Source organism: Vanacampus margaritifer, chromosome 3, assembly GCF_051991255.1.
Source record: "Vanacampus margaritifer isolate UIUO_Vmar chromosome 3, RoL_Vmar_1.0, whole genome shotgun sequence".
Lineage (NCBI taxonomy): Eukaryota > Metazoa > Chordata > Actinopteri > Syngnathiformes > Syngnathidae > Vanacampus > Vanacampus margaritifer.
Window position 1 is genome coordinate 11,510,880 of NC_135434.1, and position 24,807 is coordinate 11,535,686.

The 24,807-nt window shown below is 40.2% G+C and overlaps 2 protein-coding genes across 3 annotated transcripts; both read right to left on the reverse strand.

Annotated features, from left to right (window-relative positions):
- Positions 1–2,081: 2,081 nt before the first annotated feature.
- Positions 2,082–11,646, reverse strand: creb3l3l (cAMP responsive element binding protein 3-like 3 like). Its single transcript, XM_077562267.1, has 10 exons — positions 11,497–11,646; positions 10,625–10,768; positions 9,384–9,753; positions 9,049–9,170; positions 8,868–8,960; positions 6,614–6,720; positions 6,211–6,279; positions 6,050–6,134; positions 5,878–5,971; positions 2,082–4,347 (listed from the first exon to the last, which is right to left on the reverse strand). The coding sequence occupies exons 2-10, from the start codon at positions 10,766–10,768 to the stop codon at positions 3,935–3,937; spliced, it is 1,497 nt and encodes a 498-aa protein (XP_077418393.1). The 5' UTR covers positions 11,497–11,646; the 3' UTR covers positions 2,082–3,934.
- A 1,145-nt stretch (positions 11,647–12,791) lies between these two features.
- On the reverse strand, positions 12,792–24,389 carry nim1ka (NIM1 serine/threonine protein kinase a). Of its 2 annotated transcripts, XM_077562628.1 has the most exons (8): positions 24,243–24,389; positions 22,131–22,250; positions 17,986–18,042; positions 16,147–16,488; positions 15,948–16,060; positions 14,369–14,490; positions 14,138–14,284; positions 12,792–14,033 (listed from the first exon to the last, which is right to left on the reverse strand). In XM_077562628.1, exons 4-8 carry the CDS (start codon positions 16,431–16,433, stop codon positions 13,278–13,280), a joined length of 1,425 nt encoding a protein of 474 aa, XP_077418754.1. In that variant the 5' UTR covers positions 16,434–16,488; positions 17,986–18,042; positions 22,131–22,250; positions 24,243–24,389; the 3' UTR covers positions 12,792–13,277. The 2 variants fall into 2 exon arrangements, with proteins under 2 accessions (XP_077418754.1, XP_077418753.1); XM_077562627.1 differs by lacking the exon at positions 17,986–18,042.
- Between the last annotated feature and the right edge of the window lie 418 nt (positions 24,390–24,807).

Here is a 24,807-nt window from a genome sequence, read left to right on the forward strand (position 1 = left end):
GAGCAGTGGGAGGTTTTATAGCGAGCCCGGCGTGGTTTCTCGGCAAGGGGCGGTCCTTTCCGCTCACGCTTCACCCTGATTGGTGCACAGAAAGCCGGTCAGGAGGAAAGCAAAAGTCCCCCTACTCCCCTCCGCCCTCCACCACCGGCATTTACTGCTCAAGGTTTGTTGACAAGCCCACGCGGGGAAGGCTTACGAACTTTCAAGAAATCCCCCCCCCCACCCCCTTTTGCCTTTGTCAACGTAACCAGAGTGTACAAAAAAAAAAAAAAAACACGGTTGAAAGGGAGGGACAGTGAGGTTTGAACTCTACGTGCCCGATTACCCAGTAAAATCGATCAAAAGTGTCGTGTTGTTCGAAAGTCAAACCTGGGGGCATTGCAAAACATGTTTACGTCTTCATCGTGTTTTTCTTGCATTCTCATAGAAAGTTTTTCTTTTTTTAATCAGCCCACTTACACAACCTCACACAAAAGCCTAAAAAGTCAAGTGTTTCATGTAACGTCCGTTGCGCTGCTATTTCTTTACCATTTTCCATTGAATGCCAGGAACTTTGCTCATGTTTTCTTTAAGGGGAGTATATAACTGATGCACAGAGTGATCTTTTCCCAAGACCCGTTGTTGAGATTGCGAGTGCATGGGATAACGCAGGGAAAGGTTCCGTGCAACCTTCTCTAAAGTGCAGGACTTTCCCAGCTCGGGTTATTAACAGACTATAAATAGAACGTTTAAAAAAAAAAATCTCACTGAAAGCCAACAGGCGTCTAATAAACAAGCTGTCTTGCTTGGAAGTGTATTGGAATTGCGTGCACCTCTGGCTAGCAGCCTAATTATGCGCAACCTGGCGTGGCATGGGTAAAAGGGACGCTCACTTCCGGGTTGAGACGAGACTTCTGCATGACGACACGTTTGTTTGGGGCGAAAGATTCACACGCAAATGAAATTAGCCTAATTAGTGGTCTGTCGCCACGCGTATATCCACGGGGGCTTTCATTTTTTTTATTTTTACCTTTTTTTTTAAACAATACAAAAAGCCCCCGTTTGTTTTACAATTAACACCATTCAAAGTAAAATATATTTTTTTTAAATCACACTGGAATGCATGCATTATTGTATCATTTAATAAACCATTTACTTTAAAAGTCATTTACTTAATAGGTGTTAATTACAAATAAACGAATTATAAATCAAAACAAAATGAACATGAATTATTTTTTCATACGTATTTTAAACTTTATTTTAGTCCTTGTACGAATGATCTAGCCTATCTATTTGTTTAAAAAAAAAATCTAATTTAACACAACAAACACCTTTAACATTATTATTGCATGGGCTGTATTCCTTTATGCACAGCTAATAGCTAGCCTTACATCGCCACCTACGGGTCATTCAAATTGCGACCTTCCCTCCACACAAACTAGTCCGGACTTGCTGCTTCGTAATCATGAGTCATGACTGCTGATGAGTCACCTGCCTTTGCTTCCCCCCTTTCAAAAAAAGGCTGATGTCATGTCTAATGCATTACAAATTGTTTGCCAAGCACGGGACAGTGCAGCAGCGTGCATGTGACAAAGCAAACTTGGATCACTTTGAGTAAAAATGAAGTATTCTTCCATTTTTTGACAAAGTTAGCAAATGCCCAATAGCTTGAGTATCTACAAGATTAACATAATACTTTATCTTGCGGTGTGGAGTTTGTTAGTTATTTTCCACCCAAGTCTGCTCAGAAAACATTTAGGTCAACAACTGAACTAATAACAATAGCTAGTTTGAGGGAGAATCATAATTGTTGGCAGGGATCTCTTTCATCTATAACCACTTTTAATGTTGGCAGGGATCTCTTTCATCTACTTCAAAGGTCAAAGCGTATGTAGGAATGGGGGGGGGGGGGGGTGGTCTAGTTGGTTTATGATTGTACTATTGTTAATTTATGCATTCTGTTAGCGCTTTGTGACAACCATGGCAGTTTGAAAGCACTATATAAATAAAGATGACATTATGTGTGACGTGATGTGTTGGTTATCTGTTGTACGCAAAGTGTGGAAAGCTTGTGAACATCAACAAACAACGGAAGAAACCTGTTCCGGTACATAAAAACTTTTATTACTATATACGTACAGAGGTCCAATGTACAGAAAAAGTTACAATCATTTCAACTTCTTTACATTTTATTCTTCTGGAATCAGTGCCTTTCCCCTCCCCACATTTAAAATCTCATCTGATCATAATACAGAGCAGTGCCCTTTATATGCCATTATTAAAAGTAACATAGAAATACACAAAAAATGCCTCACTGACATAACAGCTCATTACATTTTTGGCTAGTTAACTGCACAACATTTTTCTGAGCATCACTTGAAAATGCAATCAGGACACGTATAGAAAAAACAAAAGAATGGCTCCTTATGTTGACAAAAGAGTATCATAGGGACTCGGACGGTCGTCACTTGACTGTCCACACAAAAGAACCGAAACCCTTGTTACAAGGGAAACACTTAATATGTCGTCTATGTACATGGCCAAATGTCCTGCAATGGCTTCATGGTGCAAATGATCCAAATCACTTTAATCAAGCAGCCTATTATTGTTCTACCAAGCAATGGACGATGGAAGCTTATTTGTCTATAAAATAACTTTTTCCTTGCTGGGAGCCTTTTCAAATACATGCTTGTATTTTAATATTTTCATTAATGAGCAAGTCCTTTTTGCCCTTTACAACACAATTAGAAAAGTGCAAATGAAGTAACGGTAGTACATCAAACGGCTGTTAGGATGACCACAAGTTTCCCTTCCCTTTTTTTTATATATATATTTTTTTAAATACAATTACAGTGGAACAACCATTAACTTTTTTTTTTTACCCTAGAAACAATGGAAAGTAAAATAATTTGGGGTCGTGTTCTATGTAGCAGGAAGTTCTATTTCCCATTTATTATCATCATCATCACCTTCTGTGGTGATTTAGTCTACAAAATTTTGAAGTACAAATTGTACTTCTTTAGAAGCATTCAAACTGAAGCTGTTCCGCTGTATTGAGCGATCATAATCCAGCTAAATTTGAACATTTTCCCCCCCATTTTGAGATCCATGTCAGTAAAATGTTCGATGATCAGATGTCTCTAAAGTATCTCACTCGGCAGCGGATGCTTGCAGACGTAGCAAATTTGGAGTTTCCGGTTTGCTGCCTGAGCCATAATATGGCTCCCTCTGGTGGTGATACAGTGCTTCTGAAAAGTGTTTGTTTTCCACATTTCATGTTATAGCCACATCCTAAATTGCAATAACCCCCGCCCCCCCAATTCTACACACAACACCCCATAATGACAACATAAAAAAAAAAGCTATTGAAAGGTTCAGAGGGGAACGCAATATTATGCTAACATACCAGAAAACTATATTCTCAGTTGTCCATGTAGACAGCTGTGAAGCCTTTTACTGCTGGATGCGGAAAAAGGTCTAATCCGTCCAAAATGGTTTCTATTCTTATACGTCTTGACCACACCCATACAGGAAGACTTGCTTATTACTGCTTACCATGTGTCACTGTGTGACCTCATGGTCTACACTGGTTTCACACTAGATATCTGTGCCAGACTGCAGATAGATAGGAAGTTGCCGAGCCAGGAAAAAAAAAATCACAGCGACAACAGCCTAGCTCAAGTCATCTATAGTAATTAAGTGCCATGTAATTAAGTATTCACAGCATTTCCTGATGCACCTGTAGCAGTAATTACAGCCTCAAGTCTTCTGGAACACGATGCCACAAACTTGGCACACCAATTTTTGCAATTTCTTAGGTTTTTATTTTTTAAATCAATTGGCAAAACTAAAAATAAAAAAGTTTTTCATGTCATTTTGGGGTGTTTTGTGGAGAATTCTGAGGAAAAAGTCAAGTGCTGTTAATATTTTCCGGACGTACGTAATGCAACCAACACTACATCTCATCTGAACGGTGCTGCTGCAATATAACAGACGGCGGGTTCCGGTCTATCCAGTTCCCCTTGGACCCGGCGACCTCATACGCCACCGCGGCCACTACTACGGAATCTAAGGAGCCTTGCTGTAACTCCTCAGGCCCACCGCCCACTCCCGGCGTCACTTCCGCCGCCTGCGGGGATGCCGGGTAGTCGGCCGAAGAGTTGCCGTTGACAGCCGTTTCCGAGTCGGGCTGCTCCACGCGCTGGTAGTCGGGGGTGTGGTTCTTCTTACCGCCCGAAAAGATGACGTCGATGCTCTCCAGCTCGGCTTGGGGCAGCAGGTGAAGGTCCGGCTCGTCGTCTTCGGGTTCCAGGGAGGTCACGCCGTCGGCGCTCTCTGACGGCAGCGAGCGCAAAGTTCGGGAAATGACTGCGATTGTGAACAAAACAAAAAACGAGGAGGATGGTTACTGAGAAGTTGAAGAATAGAGCATCTCAATAATAAAAAATGAATAAAAGACTGGTGTATGCTGAATTCAAGTGTTTTCTTTTTCTTTGTTTAGATAACAATATGTGTTATCTTTTTTTTCCCAGGTCACACGTATTTGTGTGTCAATGACGTGCACGGCAAAAACAAAGCAAACGTCAACAAGAAAAAGTAAGGCAATGAAATGAGGACAGTAAAACAATCACATATTTGTGGTTTGGCAGTCACCAATTCACCTCCTTTCATTTTGTGGTGGCGAACCAATTTGCTGTAAACAATTACGATTGTCTTCAGTGATTTGTTTTCCCAGCATATCAGAGTGGGAGAATAACTTTTAACACACCTTTCATTTACTGGTGTGGGTGGCCTTTGATCAGAAGGCTGGGGAAAAAAATGACTTCCTAAAACGTGTTTTAATTGCCCAAAGTTGATATAAGTTAGATATGGCAACACCATCAAGAACGTTCAGGGTGTCCTCAGTTTCTAATCCTACAGGCGCAAGTTGCTGTGCAACATCAATAAGCTCCGCTAATGCAGTCAGATCTTAAGTAGCCAATTAGGGATGGATGACTGACTGTCATCAAATATTTATTTATTTTTATTTTTTTTAAACAAGACAATCATTTCAAATTGGTAATGTTAAGAACGTATTATCTTGTTATAAAAGCTAATAAGGTAAAATAGTTTTATAATGTACAACAAATTATTAATTTCCTAGCATCTTAATACACCAAAAATTCCCGAGTGGATTTTGACGAATGTTTGAGGTACGTGTGTTATATTAGCTTACAATGAACTGCAAACCTCGTTTTCTTTGTTATCAGTCTCGCTGTAATCAAAGCATTATATTTTCAATGAAAATTTGCATGATTGAAAGACTAAGGGGCTACTATCCATCTGATTATATGCCCCATAGAATCAATCAGTGTATTGATTAGTTCAACTACACTTTGATGGGAAATTACCAGAAAATTTGGGAGAGTTTCTGTCAACTTTTTCTTCTTTGCTACACCAAAAATGTTCAGTTATCTTCAGGCATCCTTGAAAATGATATTTTCTTTGATTTTTAAAAAGGTAAATGTGGATGTTTACTCAGCCCCCCCCCAAATGATATCAGCAAACACAAACAACATCAATTATACCAGTTAAAATATTTTCTTTGATCTTTAAATGTTAAAATATCAGCTTGCATGTTCACTCATCCGCCGATAAGTTTTTAATTTCTATGAAAAGAAAAATATTTCAATTAACGACGAGTATTAACGACGAGAATTAATGACGAGTGTCTCTTTTTCGTGGTCTGATGGCCTCTTCTGATAACATGTTAAAAAGCCCAACTAAAAAAAACTGTCATTTCAAAATAATGGCCACCATTTGCAATTTGCAAAAAGTGTTTTTCATCCACCTGCTGTGTTTATTTGATGACCCTAATAAAAATACAATACAAGGCGGGTGCAGTCGGAGCGTGCTTACTGGAAGAAGGAATGTAGAGTTCCTTCTGCTCGGCGTGGCTGCGAAACGGGTTGATCGACGGGAAAACGATGAGACAAAAGGAGAGCAGGAACACCTGCAGGGTGGAAAGCACACTGCATGAAGAAAACAGAAAGTGAAACTTTGCAAAAAAAAATGCGGGACTTCCTCTCACCATGACACACGTGCTTGTCGTGCTGGCCTTCAAGGTGGATATCTTGACCACGGCCTGCAGTTTCCTCAGCTGCTCAATTAAAGACCTGCCAGGAGGAAAATGGAGGATGGGTGTGTTTTTTTTTTATACTAATGTGAGGTAAGGCTGATAAGTGTACTTACATGTTCTGTTTCTGGAGCATTTGGACTTTCTTCTGCAGCTCCACATTGTGCGCGGTGCAGACGGCGACCCTTGGGGGAAGCAGAGAGACGGGTTTCACGCACTCAATAATGATCGAGTCGCTAATTAGCACAGACGCCTTTTTAAAAGCTCCTGATTGTCTTTAATTAGGAGGATGTGATTTACGTATTAATGGCCTCCCCTCCAGCGAGTTGAGTATTTTCAGCGATACCAGAGAGAAATGTGAAGTTTTTGCATTTGAATGGAGACTAAAGCGCCAGCTGGCTGTGAAACAATTAACGACCCGCTCGCATGAGTGGCCTTCATTGTTTGGGCCGCGGGGGCGAAGCTTTCTCCCTCTCATTCTAATGTACAAACACAGAGAGAAGAAGAATTTCATCTCACCTGCCCTCTAAGCCGTCTACGTACACCTTCTTCTTCTTGCGACTCTCCTGAGCCGACTGCTTGTTGCGGATCTTCCTCCGAACCCTCTTCAGGGTCCTCTCCTCGGCCTGCGTGCACAGCAGCATGATGAAATGTCACAATTAACACACTTTCCCTGCGCATGACACAATGCCGTAAAACCTTCACTTATATTAACATTGGCAAAATAAAAATGCTTGATATAATTGGGAAATCATCTTGTGCTGCTCCAGCAAACAAAATCAATACAGAGGATAAATATAATATAAAGGGGAAGTCAATTCAAAAATATTTGTTACAATAATATGTTGATTGTAATGATGCACCGAATATTTGGCCACCGAAAATAAAAAAAAATTAAAGCCGAGAGGTTGTTGTAGTGACGCAAGCAAAAAAAAAAAAAAAAAAAAAAAAAAAAAGCTACAAGGAAGCATCTGTTTGAATTAAACACCAAACAAGGGGGTGAGTGTCCGCCTCGCTACTGATAGATATTATAACATTTTTAATTCTTCATTTCATATATTAACCATTGTTACACATTATTAACATTTTAATTCTTTATATTAACCTTGTCGAGATGTTTTGTGTCCTGTGCAGAGCAGATGGTGTTGATTTCGGTATAAGCTGACCTTAAGCTGGGACATACTATTTAGTCTAAAAAGTTCCTTCTCAGCGCTTTGTGCGAAAACACATTTGGTCCTTGAGAACAGAATCTGTTTCGAACACGCACTCCTGACTCTGTTTTCGCCATCTGCTCATGGAAAAGTACCCAGAGATATGTTTTGTCTACAAATAAAAGAGAGGAGGTCTTTTAACTATAAGAAGCGATTCTACACGCGGAAGAACTACATTCGACGCTCTGAATCCCACCTGTTTAAGTGATGAATTAGAGGCTGTTAAATGTCCAGAGATCTCTGTTAGATTAAAAAATCATTTTTGCAAAGGTGTTTTTTCTTACATTAAATCTGTCTTCAAATTTTGGAACACGCAAAGAGGACAAATACTTTTATTCCTCTTTCACTGCTCGCTGGCGTTTCCTTTTTTCTCTGATGAGAGCTCCTCGAGCGCTTCCACTTTTTCCACTTGCATTCTGGTGGTTGTGCTAAATACTTAAGCTAATTGCTATCAACAGTTTTAAACAAGTCAACACTTACCACTATCTGCGGGTGACCACAGATCTGTACAGGACGCCGTGTGTGACTTTGCAGTCCGTTCCAAAAGCTGATTGGCTGGTGCGTCATCCGTGCCCGCCGGTGCAAACTACTGTACATTGACTATAAAGTGCAATTGCACCGCCAGAAAATGCTCAGTTGCTCTCCCCGTGTTTGGTGTTTAATGTACTATTCGCCAACATGTCTAAATATTTTACAATAATATTATGATTTTAATTAATTATAATAAATGCAATGATAAAAAAAAAAATGCCATAATTTTTTGGGGGGCCTTTCGGTTTTCGGCCCAAAAAATTTCATTTCGGTGCATCCCTAGATTGTGCCTCCGCTTGTTTAAACAGGCATTCTGATTCATATTGTGTTTGTGCAATATGAGGAAAGCAGCAAAATCCACCTGTTTTTATTCATCTCAGGGGGCGGCATCACAGTTGCTCAGGGATCAGGTAACAACCAATCATAGCCAATCAAGCTGAGCGGCAATTGGGTATTACATGAGCCCGGAGCAACTGTGATGTCACTTTCACTGGACAGCAAGTGGTCAAATGGCTGCCAAATGGATTGATTTAGCTACTTAATTCATATTCCACAAACGCAATATTAATCAAAAATACAATTTTCAGACTAGTGGTGATGAATAGAAGCTATTGTAAAGAACATTTTGGTGTTGACTTCCCTTCTGACTTCCGTCAACTGCATGGCATGATGTAAAATCCCAACTGGTAAACCAGAAATTATCACGCCATTCATCTCAATTATGCTTTGTCTATGGCTGTCAGTGACATGTGTGGGATCTCTTTTATGATAATGCTGTCATTTTTGCCAAGTTAAAAATATTCAACAATAAAGGCTTCGTTAAAAACATGTTCTGATTTTTTTAAATAAAATGTAATGGAATATATCTAGAAATTTTCTTTAAATAATGGTCATTGCAAATACTTTTTTTTAAAGCACCAATTAGTCACACAGAGAAAAAAAATCTATATCAAATAATCAAATCAGATTGTGAGGTTGCTCAATATTCCCAACCTGACTCGCCATCATATTTATCCACTGGCTGAGTTTACCTTTGTAAGAGGCATATGAGTGGGAATAGTCGCTCCCTCTTTTGCCAAAAGCCGTTTCTCCTCCTCCGAAAGCACCATCTCCTTGAACTGGAACTGCAAAAAAAAAAGTCACAATAAAAGTTTTTATTGCATGTAGTCTTGCATTTTGGCATGATTATGAATAGTTTGTGAATTAACCGACTTCTGGCGTGTTGTCGTGCTGCATTGTTTCTAGCGTCGATTCCTCGATGGCCAGTGTACAAGGAAGCTCGCTGGCATAGTCGCTGCCAAAGTCATCCTCCATTTCCTCAGTCACCAGATTATCTGTGGGCATTAATTGAAGAGATTTAACACAACATTTAACATATGGCAAGGAACTACCCAGCCATTTTACTGACATTGGTCGTTTACATTTTTAGAAATGTTAATTAACTCAACACAATTTAATGTTATAAAGCCCTTCAAAAATAAAAGTTCTGTACACAAATAAATAATTGCCTTTTCTATGGGCATTATGAAACGGATGCTGACAAATACCCAGATCAATGAAGACATCTGTGTCGGGCTTCTCTGCCCACACACTCTGCAGGGCATCCACGTCTTCACATCTGCCCCTGAGCAAAGAGTAGCTATGATCCGTCTGGACACTCAAGGTCTCCAGGTTCTCTGTCTGCAGCTCCTCGGCGACTACGGCAGGTTCGGAGCACACTGGGCGCGGGTTGGAGTAGCTGGGACTGTGTAAGACGTCGATGTCGCCGCCCTCGGGGCTTGGGCAACCCACGGGGGTGCCGTTTCCGACGTGGCCGCCGCTGCTGCTGTAGTCAGAGATGCCGCTGTCGCTGCCCAGTGGGGAATGGGAGGGACAGAGGGTCTCTCTGTTGTCCTCTTCCTGCAACAAGCTGAGCACCTGTGCAGGGACAGAACAATAACACCCTTGAGCTCCTCTTCGCAGATTATCTACCACAACAAATTTATATATTTAAGTCTGTCAATTGTATCATGTAGGGTAAAACCCAAACTAGCCCGATTAGCCAATACTGTACGTTGTGTACGACTTCTGAAAAATGCGGGGGGAACCTACTAAGGAGTAAATTGGTTCACTTAAGAGTTCCTTTTTCATTTTTAAAACATTATCTAACAAAATAAAAATAACTGGAAGTGGATTAATTTGTTCCTGGCTATAATTGATGCCATCAAAGATATTAAGACAAACATTTCCTTTGCAATATAAAATATACTTTTGAGGATGGGGAAGGAGTTGGAATTTGTTTGCAGAGTGATACTGTCACCTAGTGGCGCTTTACGGGTATTGCTGGAATTAATATGCGAGTAGTGGATACTCTAAATTATCAGCTTGGTGAAATTCATTTTTAATTGTAATTTATATTTAATTAAGCTTATTGCTCATATTGTACCAAGCAGTTTATTTACAGTGTCAGAGAAAGTGCTGGTTTGGGTTCTGTTTCTGGTTTGCCATCACGGACAAGACAAAAATGACCTAAAATAAATTAGCAAAAATTTTAAAAATGAACACGAGATGCATTGTTAATCATTAATCAAACCGAATCATAGCCTTGTGAATCATAATCAAAACACAAGGTGGCTAAACAACAAAATCTATAAAAATTAAAAAAAAAACTCTAGTACAATGTTTTAGATCTGAAATCTCACAAGATCTGCAGACATCACACATGTTGACGGTTTGAACGTAACATACTCCGTTTCCATTTTGTTATATCGGTTCATGCATTAAAAACAAGACATTTTGGAAGCCTTACATCCTGTTCGGAGTGCCACGAATCAATGAGCGTACTGACGTAAGCAAAGAGCTGATCTTCGGAAGATCCATTCAGGCCGTCATCAAACTGCAAACCAAGAAGGTCTGCTCCATCCATGTTTGCTTGGTCCTCTGTGATTGACATCTGCAGTGGACAATGGACATATTCCAAATAATATTAAACACCACGTAACTCCATGTCATAAAAAAAAACCTGACAGATAGACTTCATCTATCATGTGAGGGGAATTAAATATTAGATTTTGTCAATAGGATGTTGTATCAGTAATCAAAAGTTTTCACACTACAGTATACGATGACGACACATTTATAGCACACGTTTACAAATATGGCCTTCCTGTTGCATCACTCAGCATGAGCTCATCTTCATGTGAGAACCGCTGCCCCACCCCCTCACTCCTTTATCACGTGATGTGCTTGCAATGTCAACACCAAGCGATTCAGCATTAACATGAAGTATAATACAATGATTTAAAGTCAGAATGCTTTTCACGTTAGCGTTACATTGTAAGATTGCGGTTGAGGTGCATGTGATTGCAGTGCCATGCGAAACAAATACACTCTTGCGTTTGTTTAGCGTTACAATAATAGACAACCCAGTGATGGTTTAAGTTAAGTTGGTCAAAACATTCAATGTGATATGCAATTTTCGTGTGCGTTTAATCATTTGCATTACAAAAGCGTCCCTTTATAAGAACAAGTAGACATGCTTGACCAAGATCTTCAAGCTGTTGGCGCTAATTAGCATTAGCTTAACTAGCATGGTACCATTATGACGGTTTAATGCACTGAAACACGCAGAGCAGCAAACTGTCAAGGACGCCGAATTGGCATGGGAATCAGTTTTCTTACCACAGAAGATATAATCCCACTTGAATGAGCGAATCTGGGTTTCGCCGTCTTTGTGTTTTTTTTCCCCCCTTTCAGTGTCTCTGCTCAACTATTTCTGTCTGTCACAACGTTTCCTGTTCCTGTTGAAAGCGCCTTCCAACGAGGCAAAATCTGCGTCATCATGTGAAGGCGGAAGTGGTTAGCATGCGTAAATCTTACACAAAGCTTTGTGGGTAATGAAGTCTTGTGTTCTTATTGCGCTTTTCGGTTGGAATCGGGGGGGGGGGGGGGTCGAACCCTCAGTATTTTCTCAGCTCAGCAAGAAATTACAACACCTTGCAATTATGTTTCGACTTGTATATCAAGTGGTTGTTGGATGTTTATCACGTTAATTATTATTACTATTATTATTTTATCCAAATGGAACACCTGTCTTGAAAATATGTACAGCTTTTACCCTTTAAAAAAAATGTGTCTTGGCTCGTTTGGGGGTTCCACATGCGTTTTTCCTTTAATGTATTTATGGCGATAGCGATATAACAGAATAAGTCAATAAGTCAGCTAAAATTAAACAAATTATACATTTGTCTAAATTCTTTTTAGTTGTAAAGATGGGTAGTAAAGTACAAAAGTGAAAGTGGTCTCAAAGAATAACTACTGATTAAAGAATTTCTGGCCAACAATGTCTTTATTAAAAAAAGAGTTGAGAAACTACCAAACAAAAATTCTTCAATATTTATAACCATTAACTGCTGAGAAGATGACATATTTGAAAAAAAATTCCTTATACATCCATGTTGTGTTGTGTGTATTATTTTTCATAAACTACTGGGCCTGTATTCACGGTTTATCTATCATTGTGGGGACATTTTGGGGGGCCCACAAGTTCAGACCTATTTTTGAGTGTCAAGACTTGGTTTAAGAGTGAGCTAATGGCTTCCTGTTTCACGAATGTATGTAAGCCCCAGAAACAAGAACTGAAAGAGGCTGTAGTAAAGGCTAGGAAAGCATTTTAAATGCAAAATGCAACAGTTGAGTGAAGTCAATTGGGTCATACGAGGCTTGATGCAGTTATTGCAAGTAAGGGTTATGCCACCAAGTATTACTTGTTATTCACTTTAATTTACCATCTGTCCCAATATTTTTGCTCACTTGAAAACTGGCTTCAAACAAAATTTGGTGCTCTGTCCTGAGTTGTTCAACACATCAAATACCATGAAATAAAAGCTAATTCTGAGCTGTTGTCGTATGTTCATCTTTTGATGTGAAACCCAAAAGTCTTCAGTATACAACAAATACTAAAAGTAGACAAAACAAAATGTCAAAGTCATTTATTGGCTTTTCCAAAAGGCCAATAACTTGCGGAACATCTCATAGAGATGCATCAGGCAATATGGCAATAAAGTGTCTCTACAAACATTGCAAATGGGAAGCTTATCCTGAAGATAACACATGGATATGCATGCAAGCCTTTGCACATTCTACAGTGATTTTGATTATTTTTATGGAGTTTTGTGCTACATCATGCCAAAAGTCAAGTGCCAGCTACATTCCACCCATCCAAAATCACTCAAAATATTGTCTCTGTCAAAAGATGAGCAATCTCAATCAACAACATTCTCACAGAGACTAATTTCACTTACTAAATGAATAATATGAAAATAAGAAATCCCAGATTTCATTTTCCAAATGATTTAAATGGACTGGCCTACTGCTGTCATACATTACATCACTTTTTTCAAACCAACATTCAGTTTGCCTAATGTGTACAGTGCTGATATAAAATTAGATCTAGCAGTGTGTCACAGAATCACACAGAGTTTAGACGTGTGCCGTAAACTGCGGTACACCTTTAAACGTTCCTTTTTGGACGCTTTTGGTCCAGCTGCCTGCGTGGCCGTTGGAATGCTCTTTATAGCGCGTCTCTTGTGAGCGCCATGCAGCAGGATTCGATACACTCCTGTGATGGAACTCCTGCAGTCCTTTCCCTGGTTGTTCAGGATGTGTTCTGAGGTGATGCCAAGTGTTCCTAATGCTGTGACTACTTCCATCTCCTCCAGCCCCAGCTCGGATGGATCGTTCTCCGCCAGGTGAGATGGCTCCAGCTTGAAGGGCTCCATGGGCCGCGGGAAGTCAACATGATGCAGCCAGTCGCTGCCCATCACCTCTTCTACAGAGCAGCGGTCAGTCGGCAAGGGTTGGAGGATGGCCCGGATCAGTTTCTGGCATGCGTCCGGCAGCCAGGAGGGCAGCGTGAAGGCGCCTTCTAGGATGCACCTCTTCAGTTTTGCCACAGTATCCGCCCTGAATGGCATGGTGCCCGTCACCATGAAGAACAGCATCACTCCCAGGGCCCAAATGTCCACAAAGACACCCACGTAGTTTTCGTCCCGGAAGAGCTCGGGGGCAGCGTAAGGCGGGGAGCCGCAGAACGTGTTGAGAGTTTCGTCACGGCGGCTCATCGTGCTGAAGCCAAAGTCGCCGACCTTGACGCAAGAACTGCTGGTGTAGAAGACGTTTTCTGCCTTCAGGTCGCGGTGGATTATGTTGTTTTCATGCTGTTGGCAAAACAAAACAAAACAAAAACAAAAAACACTCAGTGGATGAAAAATGTCACTGGTATCACGCTTGGCTGAAGTATTCAGCAAATGTCGATACCAACCATGTGTTTAACGGCAGACAGGATCTGAGCAAAGACAATTTTGCTGTCGGCGTCAGAAAGCTTCCCCTCTGTGGTGATTTTGCTGTAGAGCTCCCCGCCGCCAGCGTACTCCAACACTAGGTGTAACCGTGACAATGTCTCCACCACCTTTGGATTTAGAAAGAGGAAAAAAGGGGTGATCACATCATCTTGATGCACTTTAACAACCTCAAGGCAATAACCAAGTCCAACCTCATAGAGGCGTATGATGTTCGGGTGATGTAGTTTCTCCATGCTGGAGATTTCTCTGGACAGCAGACGCTGCGTCTTTTGATCCAGCTTGGTTTTATCAAGGATCTTGATGGCCACTTTGTCTGGTTTTGCAGAGAAAGCAGGATCAAAAATATATACAGTACGTTCATAAAGGGTGGGAAATTTCCGGTAAATTTTGAAGGGAAGTTAAGCAGGGAAATGTTGGGAAAAAAATGAGCATACATAAAATACTTTCCTAAGTTCTCTATTAAGAGCCAACTTTCAATTGTGGAAAGTTCAGCTTTATTCCTGTTATTTTCCCCATAGAAAATTTCCAACTTGGAACGTTCCCGGGATTTTGTAATCGTAAAAATACATTTATTAAAAGCCGTATTTATTTATTCATATGGTGTATTAAAAAATGGTCAACAGTAATGGTTCAAAGTGACTTTTAAATCTACTGTACTGCCATGTGACAAAAACGGCAATTATGCATCCGTGGGCAGAAGGTGGATTTCTCTGATGAATCTTCGGTTGAATTACATCACAGCCACCGCAAATATTGCAGAAGACCTACTGGAGCCCGCATGGATCCGAGATACACCCAGAAAACAGTTAAGTTTGGTGGCGGATAAATTATGGTCTGGGGTTACATCCAGTATGGGGCCTTCAAGAGATTTGCAGGGTGGAAGGCAATATCAATAGCCTAAAATATCAAGACGTATTGGCTACCTCTTACATTCCCAACCATAAAAGGGGTCAAATTTTGCAGCAGGATGGCGCTCCATCGCATACTTCCATCTCTACATCAAAGTTCCTCAAGGCCAAGAAGATCAAGGTGCTCCAAGACTGGCCAGACATGAACATCATTGAGCATGTCTGGGGTAGAATGAAAGAGGAAGCATGGAAGACCAAACCAAAGAATCTTGATGAACTGTGGGAGGCATGTAAGACTGCTTTCTTTGCTATTCCTGATTACTTGTATGAATCATTGCCGAACCGCATGGATGCAGTCCTTCAAGCTCATGGAAGTCATACAAGATATTAGATATGGATCTCACAGCACCACTACTTCATTCTCTGATGTTATGTAACTTTTTTTTTGTATTTGAAGTCAATTATTTGTTCCATTTTCACATGACTTTTTGTAGGCGACAAAACTTTTGTCTTACCAAAATCTGACCTTTCTGTGTTCATTAAATGATCAAAATTTCTTCAGTGAAGCAAATTTATTTTTGTATATTAAACATCATTTGGGAGGGTTTTAGCTTTTATATGAGCCATTTCCAAAACCAATGGGTTAATTAAAAGTCAGGTTATAAGCTGGTGTTTCTACAAAATGGATAAGCGACAAGACTTTTGTCAGGGACTGTAGATGAAAGAGGAGAGAATCAGTCTCCTTTCAGCAGTTGATCAGAGACGTGATCCCAACTTGCATGACGTCACATACGTCTGCTACAAGCTAAGTTGGCTGCAAGCTAGGTCGTAAACAAGCAGCTGCTGCGTCCGTATGTTAGTAGTGACTGCACACATTTGTATGTTCAGCCGAAGTGTTCATTTAATGTTACGCTGACTTTACCTTTAGTGAGTGCATGAATTCCCAGCTTGACATGTGAAAAATTTCCACAGCCGATCTCTCCTCGAATTTTGTAGAAGCTGATTCTTCTGCCCACTGTCAGTTCACGTACCACCCTGTTGTCAAACCACAGAACAACAAAAAGCAACATAAATGTAATATGGAAAGAAACAAAAAGAAAAAGAAAACAACCGAGCCTCACCTCTCATCCTGGCACATATCCAAGTTGAGTCTCTCCAACGGGGTAAGGCGGCGGACGATCGCTCCTTCGTCATCCGTGTTGATGTCGGAGCTGTCCTGGGTGCTGCAGCGCGTGTACTTCTGGCTGTGGGCTGCGGCCGCTGTGTCTCCAACGGAACTTCCTGCAGAGTCGCCAATGGACTCCCCGGTGCCGACCCCGGAAACGGAGCTGCACCCTGTGGCTCCCGCGGCCCCGGCCCCTGCTTCGGCCCCCTCTGGGCTGCTCTCTGAGGGGCAGACGGCAGTCATCCTGCCAGCGGTCACCCTGGGATGAGGGCGAGCCGGGGGGCTTACCTCATGGCAGCTGGTGATGGAGAACAAACCATTCTGTTACACTTTAATTGCACACGTCCCAACAACACGTTAACACATTGTATTTAAATTCAAGAGTATTCTGTGCATCTTTCTTATAGAAGTCATATAGTGCTCATGCAAAGATGACATTCGTATCAATACAGTGCCCCCCTCCCTCTAAAGTAGAGATGAGCGAGTAGTAGTACTGACGCCAGGTATTTGAATCGGACCGATACTGGCCTTATTTCAAGGTATTGGGTACTCACGATGGCGGCCGATACCAATTTCAGTTGAAGGAACCTGTACAGCCACAGTGTTCCTTCATTTATCGCTGGGGTTCCAAAAAAATACTTGCACCAAGTCAAATCCACAAAGTAGTGAGCTTTATTTTTTTTACATTTATGTAAATGTTTTATATTTAACTCCTCACCACACACTTTATACGCTTTTCTCATAGAAGCATTTACATTTTCTCACATTTCTGTCTTGTGTAAACACTCTCAATGTTCAAACCTTCATAAGATTAAAAAAAAATAAATAGGTACGCTACTGTAAAAAAAAAAGAATGCAAAATTGCACACAAAAAAATCTGCTAAACAGTGAGGCTGTGAAACGTGAACCGCGTTGTAGTGAGGGAACACTATTTTGATTGGGACGTTTTCAGGCTACTGGATTATTTGTTTCAATTTATATATATTGATTCTATTGGGTGTTGGACACATAATGTATTTTATGAACAAAAAAAAATTGTGGTATCAGTACTTTGTGTCGGTATTGGTGATTAACTCTTTGACTGCCAAAAACATTAAATAACGTTTAGTAAAATCCTATGGAGGAGTGCCAAAGACGTTAAAAGACGTTTGTTTCAAAACAGAGGTGAAACTAACCATTTTCTATTGTGGATTACTGAAAAATGGAATAAGGTAGAAACAAACTTTTTTTTTCTGATGAAAGATGAGAGTCCAATTTTTTTTGGTAGTATGTGTGTTTCCATAGTCCAAACACATAATTTTCTATGGACCTTGAAAGATCAGTCAAAATGCTTAAAATCGGCTGGCACCCACGACATCCCTTTTCTGAAAACGTCTGGCTGTCAAAGAGTTAAAGAGCCAAATACTCATAATCGGTTTGAAAAAAAGTAGTATTGAACATCGCTACTCTAATGACAAGTAATATGCCATGCAGTATAGAAATAAACTAAAACTATAAGCTATAGTTTGTAAAAGGTAAAACTACTCAGCCTTTGGCAAGTAGCCAACAGTAAAAATGTGTTTGCAGGCTTCTCTGGAAATGTCCAGGCTAGTTATTCATTCGTCATTCTGCTTGCTATTCCCATGAGCAGCTTGGACCTCAAAGTTGTGTTTGACTTTTGACGGGTTTTTTTTAAAGGATCATTTTAGTCGAAATTCAGTTTGCACCATCTTGAATTTGGAGGTTCCACTCAAACATCATACACAATACAATTTTATGTGTTTATAAAACACAATAAAATAACAACCCCGCTTACCTTCAGCTATATGAGCCAGCAGCTGAATCATGTCAGTGTCTTTATCCAAATGTCATGCTTTTGAAGAAAAAAAAACAAGCACTATTCTCAATGCATGTTGCATCAGCAAAAATGATAACACTCCAGTGGGTCAGCAGCACGTTTTCCTCTCCATTTTAAAGCATTTCTAATGTTGAATCTCAAGATGAGTCTGTGGAAGACCCGTCAGTCGTAGCCTTGGATGCGTGGGCGACCAAGCTGAGGTCAGGCGAGAGTAATTGTTATGAGAGCCATCCACAATGGAAGCGTTTACTGAAGTGGTCAGTCTGGTTAAAAATGGGCTCATTTGAGTGTCCGAGGTTTAAATATAACACAGATTGAAGAGGAGGGTGAGAGGGGCTGGGCGGGGGACGGAGTGGGGTGGGAGGGGGTTGTTGGAAAGAGGTGGAACAGATGATAGTGTCAGGGATGGAGACATTTATTGTCACAATGTGCAATAAATCCAAAACTGAGAAGTCATAATTTCACTTTGTAATCCAGACATTTATGATATTAGTAAGAAATCCAGACCATCTCCTGTGTGAAAGTGTGGGTTTGCCGTCCGTGCACATCCACTGCAGTCTAACGTTGCTATGAGAGCCAGAACAAACAAGACACACATCCTCATCACTCTCTTGCACCGAGACAAAAGACCCAACTAACCTGCTTTTTGTTTACATACTCCTTTAAGGTAAAGTCATCATATAATAACAAGTCCAGAGACTATTTTTGGTCATTTTAACTAAGGACAGACATTATCTCGATCTGATCAATTAACGATGAATTTAGGGTAAGCAGTTCAGAAAATGAATTAATTGAGTTGAATGCTAAAACACAAAGCTGTCTTTGAAATATGGCCGTCTCCACCACTTTTACAACTGTGGCCAACAGTGTGTGCAATCTTTTAGCGACAGCGAACATGCAATTTAGCACCATTTTGGGATCCTAATAAATTAGAGCTCTTTAGGGTGATTAATCAAGTAACTGATCATTAATAATTTAACAACCAAACATTTTAAAAGAGATTGAAGAATCACTCTCTGATTGTTCAATTCTGATGTAGTGCAACTTATCATAGGATGATGTTCTTTAGAAGGAACGTCACCTCTGCTGGCTGCTGCCACGTCATTAGTTTGTGGTTCTTCACCCACCTCTCATTCAATGTCCATTTCAATCCTTTAGGCAGCCTGCTCAGACAACAATCTAGGGCATGAATTATTTGTGCCCTTTGTTGGTTTCAACTAAATGGAGAAATCCATGATGTCTCCCTTGCTTCAAGACGTCACTTTGTTTTGCCTATACACATTCAATATTACAGATCAAACTGTCAACATCATAAGAAATGCAAAATTCACCAATCCATGTATTCTGTGTAAGTAGTAACTATCTACTTAAAATACCGTAAATTTGGTGAGAAAAAAATAATATGCCCTTTACTATTATCTGCTATATGGCAGTGGAGAAAAACCAACGTAAATAGAGATTCTCTCATTCATCTCCATATTAAAATGAGCCCATGTTACAACTATGCCACCAAATCAAAGGGTCTTTTTTAAATTATTTTTAGATGTGCAATCTCTGAGCAATCAAACACCACGGATGAATATTTCAGCATTGATCTCAGGCAACCGACAAGGACCTGCAAAGAGAATACCAGCCTTTTATGTGTGTAAATAGAAAGAACTAATGGGATGAACATGCATGCTGTAAACACATTAGCTCTATCAGGAAATGAGATGTTCTTGAGAACTGACGCTATTAATGTGAGCCGGCTGCAAAAAAAAAAAAAACTGGGTGGATGCACTTTTACAATGATGGCTTTAAATAGCGCTCCACACAGTGAATGCAGATGAGCAGTATTCTCCAGATTGTCCAGTGCTTCACCTCTCCTGGACAACAGGTTGCTTGGCAAGGGTGTTTGTCTTTATGTCAGGCTGAGGACCGAGCGCCCACCATTAGTGAGTGTGTCAAGAAAGAGAGCACACAGCTCCGTGTTTGCTATTGTACAACGCCGCATTTAACTTTGGCGTTTTTATGTTAAATACAGCAGATGGGTGGATTAGTGCACACAAAGCAAGCATCAGGGGAGATGTTCAAACTTACAGCCACATTTAAATGGGCATTCTTGAAGGAACTATGAGTGGCAATGTCTTCACTGTCCACTATTTATTTATTGGAGTAGTTGTGATGCAAACTTTTCACTCTTGCTATATTGATGGACAACTGGACATTAAAAACAACTAGAAAAATTCCCGCGGAAATTTTGAATGGGACTGCTGACTCTTGTAAATGAGCTGAACAGTTTAAAATTTAAACGACTGGAATCGGTCAAGAAATGTGGAAGTTAACCATAATCAACATCAACTAAAAGTATCTCACTGTCCCTTTAAGAAAAATGCACTTTTCACGCACACACATTTGACTTGGAGACGTCACGCACCCAACATTCCATTGATATTGTATGAGAGACGCACACGTCGAACAAAAGCCTCTCACGACTTAACGGTTCAAGATGCAGATTCAAGAAATGGCTCGTTAGAACGGCAAGGGTTTGGGGAACGCGAGCATGTTCTCACTTTTTTAATCGGATGAAAAATGACCAAATGAGAGCAGGTTGAAAACTTATGATTTATCCAAAATGAAGAGGAAAAAGGAGGCGAATATAACATGGAAAAGATAGGCGAGTTAGTCCGACTTCTCCTCGCTTAAAGTGAAAATAAAGGTACTAAATGACACCTTAGCCAAATAAAAGTTAGTTTGTCTGAAAGAAGAGACTTGTCACTACTAAATGTGAGAATTTGATGTCTAGTGAGCAAAGATTGTGGCCATGGTGACGAGTTGAAGTGAAACTTTTGACTTTTGGAAATATATTTTTTGGGTTCCCGCCACTCAAAGCCTAATTGCTTCACAGAGTGTAATAGAAGACTATTTCACTCACTGTCTTTGAACCCGCACAGGGGGGAGAGCTTTCATTCCTTAAAATAAATTTCGACACTGACCTAAAGATGGGAAAAATTGCTACAAAATGAGCTAAAATTCATATCGGTCGGATAACGTATGCGCGCGCAGCGTGTCTTGGAAAAAGGTGCTTGATCTGTAATTTGTCCCCCCTTTCTCCATTCATTTCCTATGGGAGTTTTTTGGGAATTGCGTCGCCATGGTAACTCGGAATTCCTAGAAAAGTAATGCCGCACCGAGTCAGATCGAGCCGCATCGTTTGATACCTCATTTGTCCCGGTGCGATCTACGGTACGGGCCGCATTTTTGCGGAAAAATCTGGGGATTTTCTAGGGTGGAGAGTAATATGTGCTGCTTTCAGCAGTCCCATAATGAATAAAAATGTTTTGGTGAGGAGTAGTCAGAAATAGGATTTGAGAAACATGTTGCAACAAACCAATGCTAAACCTGAACAATCCGGCATCAGAGTTTATTTTGTCAATTGAGTCATGCATAATTCAATGTAAAACTTCAGGGTTTTTTTTCCGAAATTGTGACTGAACAAACAAATTGCCACATAGCTGAAAACGAGTCTTTCAAAAATCCGATCTTCTTACTACAGTCCTACTATAGCTCATCAGTGGAATATTGCTTATCTTGGGTGTAAGTCGTGAAGAGAAAAAATTGAGTCCTAGAAAAAAAACTGTAGGCAATTTTGGAATTAGCATGCCAGTTTTAGTTTAGTAACTAGGTGCTTACTGCATAATCATATTCTTGTGTGCAAACTACTTACTGACCTCCAAACTGTGCATGTTGAGTCAGTCGATAACTAAAGACCAGCTATACAGCATCAACTTATTAATCATGTATTCAAGTTAAGAATTCAACATTGCTCCTTAAAGAATCCCCTGTACGGTGAACAAAAGTTTTATGATGACAGTTCGATTTTGGAGGAGACTAATTCATCTGCTATTATTTCTTTGGAGAAAATTATCTATTTTGAAACCAAAGGAGGGGGTCAAACAACATCCACATTTCAGCGGATTGTGTTGAACTTTATTTGAAAGGATTCTGCAATATATCTCTAGCCCTGATGAGACTGACTGCTTAAAATGTCTGAAGACCACTTGTAATAGTACACAAATAGTGTGCCCTTGCCCTTTATCAGCCAAGAATGAGTGCTTACTCACCAGGTGATTTGTCTGAAGATCCCGAAGGGGGTTTGCGCGGTGCTGGTGAACACACTGAGGGCATCAGCAGCCTCTTCATACACTTCAACAACGGAAAACACTAGAGCCCATCCACCGCAGCTGTGGATAAGAAATGAGTCACAGTTTCCATCTTAGGCATACTGTTCCATTTGTGCCATTTTTGGTTTGACTTTTCCTGCCTCAATTGGATCTATCTGTCTTTCATTCTGTGTATGTTTGCACTCATTCCACCATTTTCACACCACAGGCACGCATCTGGGCGCAAAGGAAACACACACACATTCAGACGCTGTATAAGTAAGTGTACTTGAATAAATATAGACACAAAAGTGCTCTTGCACACACACACAGCAGGCCCTCTCCACAGAAAGCTCTCCGTTGTGTTAATTGAGATGCATGGTTGGCGAGGATTGAGAGCTCAGTCGTACAACAATGGAGAATCAACAGAGGGGCAGGCCCCTTTGGAATCCATAGTGCATATGACATACTTGGGTGAAAATACGACAAATATGTGGAAATTACAATTATTATTATTTTTTGCCTCATTTATTATATCTCTATATGGACACCATTAGTTGCACCAAGACATTATTTGTATGGCTTATGTGAAGTCAACTATGTGAGTACATATGGTCCAATTGCACCTTATGTGAGCATACATGTGACTATTGCATTTTGGCAGTTTACATGCCTAAGTTAGGTAATTAGTGTGGTGATGTCTGCATGATACTATTTGAGTAATGCACTTTGTTAGTGTAATGATGGATGGATGGATGGAAGCACATTGAGTAGGGGTCACGAACAAATGTCCACAGGCACAAGGTAGTCCCCGGGGACCACATGAGTAGCGCCTGTTCCAAAACGAGCTCACCAGTGATTGTGACTTTTGTGGAAATTTGAGCAATGAAAAAAAATTCTAAAAATAATGTGTTGCATATTGGTATGGTTTCCCAATTATTGCGAGAAATCAGTTATATGATCAGTGTCTTTTCATAAATTATAAATTAATAATAATAACTAGGGCTGTCTGTCACTAACAAATCTTTTAGAATTTATTATTCTACACAGCCCACGTTTCGAGGCAGAGATTTTTGAGTTGACCAATTTTTGTAGTTAAATTATTTTTTTTCACAACCTTAATAACAACGTATAGTTACATATGATTTTACATAATTTGAACAAATGTATTATTTCATAAGTGTGTATCAAACTTGTTAGCCCCACTAATTAGTACCCAAGAAGTAGCTCTCTGCTTCAAATATGTTGGTGACACCTGACATTAGGCTAAAATTTAATTGGACAAAACATACTGTTAGGAACAAATTAATGAAATTTTATGAAACAAATAGATCACCAATACTGGATACGTACTATTACTATATAATTTATAATAATGCCATTATTATTGGAATTTATGTTTTTACATTGCGGACTGGTGTTTCAGAAAGTGTTGAAACCAGTAGAGAAGGCCTTGCTGGCTCTGACCAAGGAATCACTGGTGAGAAGCTACGACTCAAGGAAAAGTTAAAAAAATATATATATTTATTCATTTTTGTTGCGTTGAATGGTTTCTTCCAAAAGAGCAATTCAAGAAACAGGTGTTGCGGGTGTAACATGTAATTATGTACAACCAATGCAAACTTAAAATATAATTCTACTAACCCCCCCCCCCCCCCCCCAATATTTTTTGTGTTATCTTATTAAAAAAGACAAAGAAATCTTCGGGAAGCAACAGGTGCCGGAGACAAACTGTTAACCAGCTAGCTGGTAAATCACAGTGATCCTCAATTAGATTAGTGTGTGCGTGTGCCAGGTGCTGATGTCAACACAAATCAGTCACAGATTTGGACAGCAACAAAACTCGACAGACGCTCCACAAACGTCTGTAGTAATAAAAAAAATATCTAATGGTACTTACAAGCAGTGTGAAAACACAAGCTTAAAGCGCATGATAACTATAAGTGATTATTGCGTCTACTGTCAGCTGTTAGCACCTACACGCTGTGGCCGCGCCCCCCGTGAGCCACCCAGCTTATCCTCAAAACACAAACAAGCAGACCAATTGGTGTTAGTTCCACAAACGGCTGTTACCTTAATGTATTTGTTGGGGAAAACTCCACCGAATTTCTGGAAGAATCATCTTGTCAGACGGATGGTGACATTGACCGCCGCAGCTGCTACCCGGGTTGATTCTGTTGTCAAGGGGAAATTGTTTTGAGAGGCTGCCGACTGAGCCAATCAGAGGTAACTTCCGGGTTGTGTCGTTTGGCTTTCGACCAATGAGGCGGCCTGAATTGCCACGAGTGGTATAGCTGATGTAGCGAACTACACAGCACCCTAACTTAAGTTCAAATGTCAAAATGGAAATATATATATATATATATATATATATATATATATATATATATATATAAAGCTAGATATAAAGTGCTTAATCATCCAAATTATTTGCGCCTCACATCTAATTATAGTGTCATTTTGCATTACTTACCTCGGAACACTTCCAGCCATTAAAAATGTCGCTGTACACATACACAAAAAAAAATTGTACACCTGTTTTAGGCGGCCAATAAATCACACCACCTATCATAAATGGAGCACAAGCCTACTAATTTATGTTCTGATGGAAATTACTAGTTGCCATTTCCAAGCAATG

Bases quoted from the DNA above. Each gene is read 5' to 3' on its own strand.
- nim1ka (XM_077562627.1), bottom strand. From the start codon at position 16,433: ATGACTGCCGTCTGCCCCTCAGAGAGCAGCCCAGAGGGGGCCGAAGCA. The intron at 14,285-14,368 runs GTTGGACTTGGT...CTAAATCCAAAG, and splicing joins ACATCATACGCCTCTATGAG to GTGGTGGAGACATTGTCACG. The intron at 14,034-14,137 runs GTTGGTATCGAC...TTTTGCCAACAG, and splicing joins TGTCTGCCGTTAAACACATG to CATGAAAACAACATAATCCA.
- creb3l3l (XM_077562267.1), bottom strand. From the start codon at position 10,768: ATGTCAATCACAGAGGACCAAGCAAACATGGATGGAGCAGACCTTCTT. The intron at 6,721-8,867 runs GTAAACTCAGCC...CTGTGCACGCAG, and splicing joins CTCATATGCCTCTTACAAAG to GCCGAGGAGAGGACCCTGAA. The intron at 6,135-6,210 runs GTAAGTACACTT...TCCTCCTGGCAG, and splicing joins ATGCTCCAGAAACAGAACAT to GTCTTTAATTGAGCAGCTGA.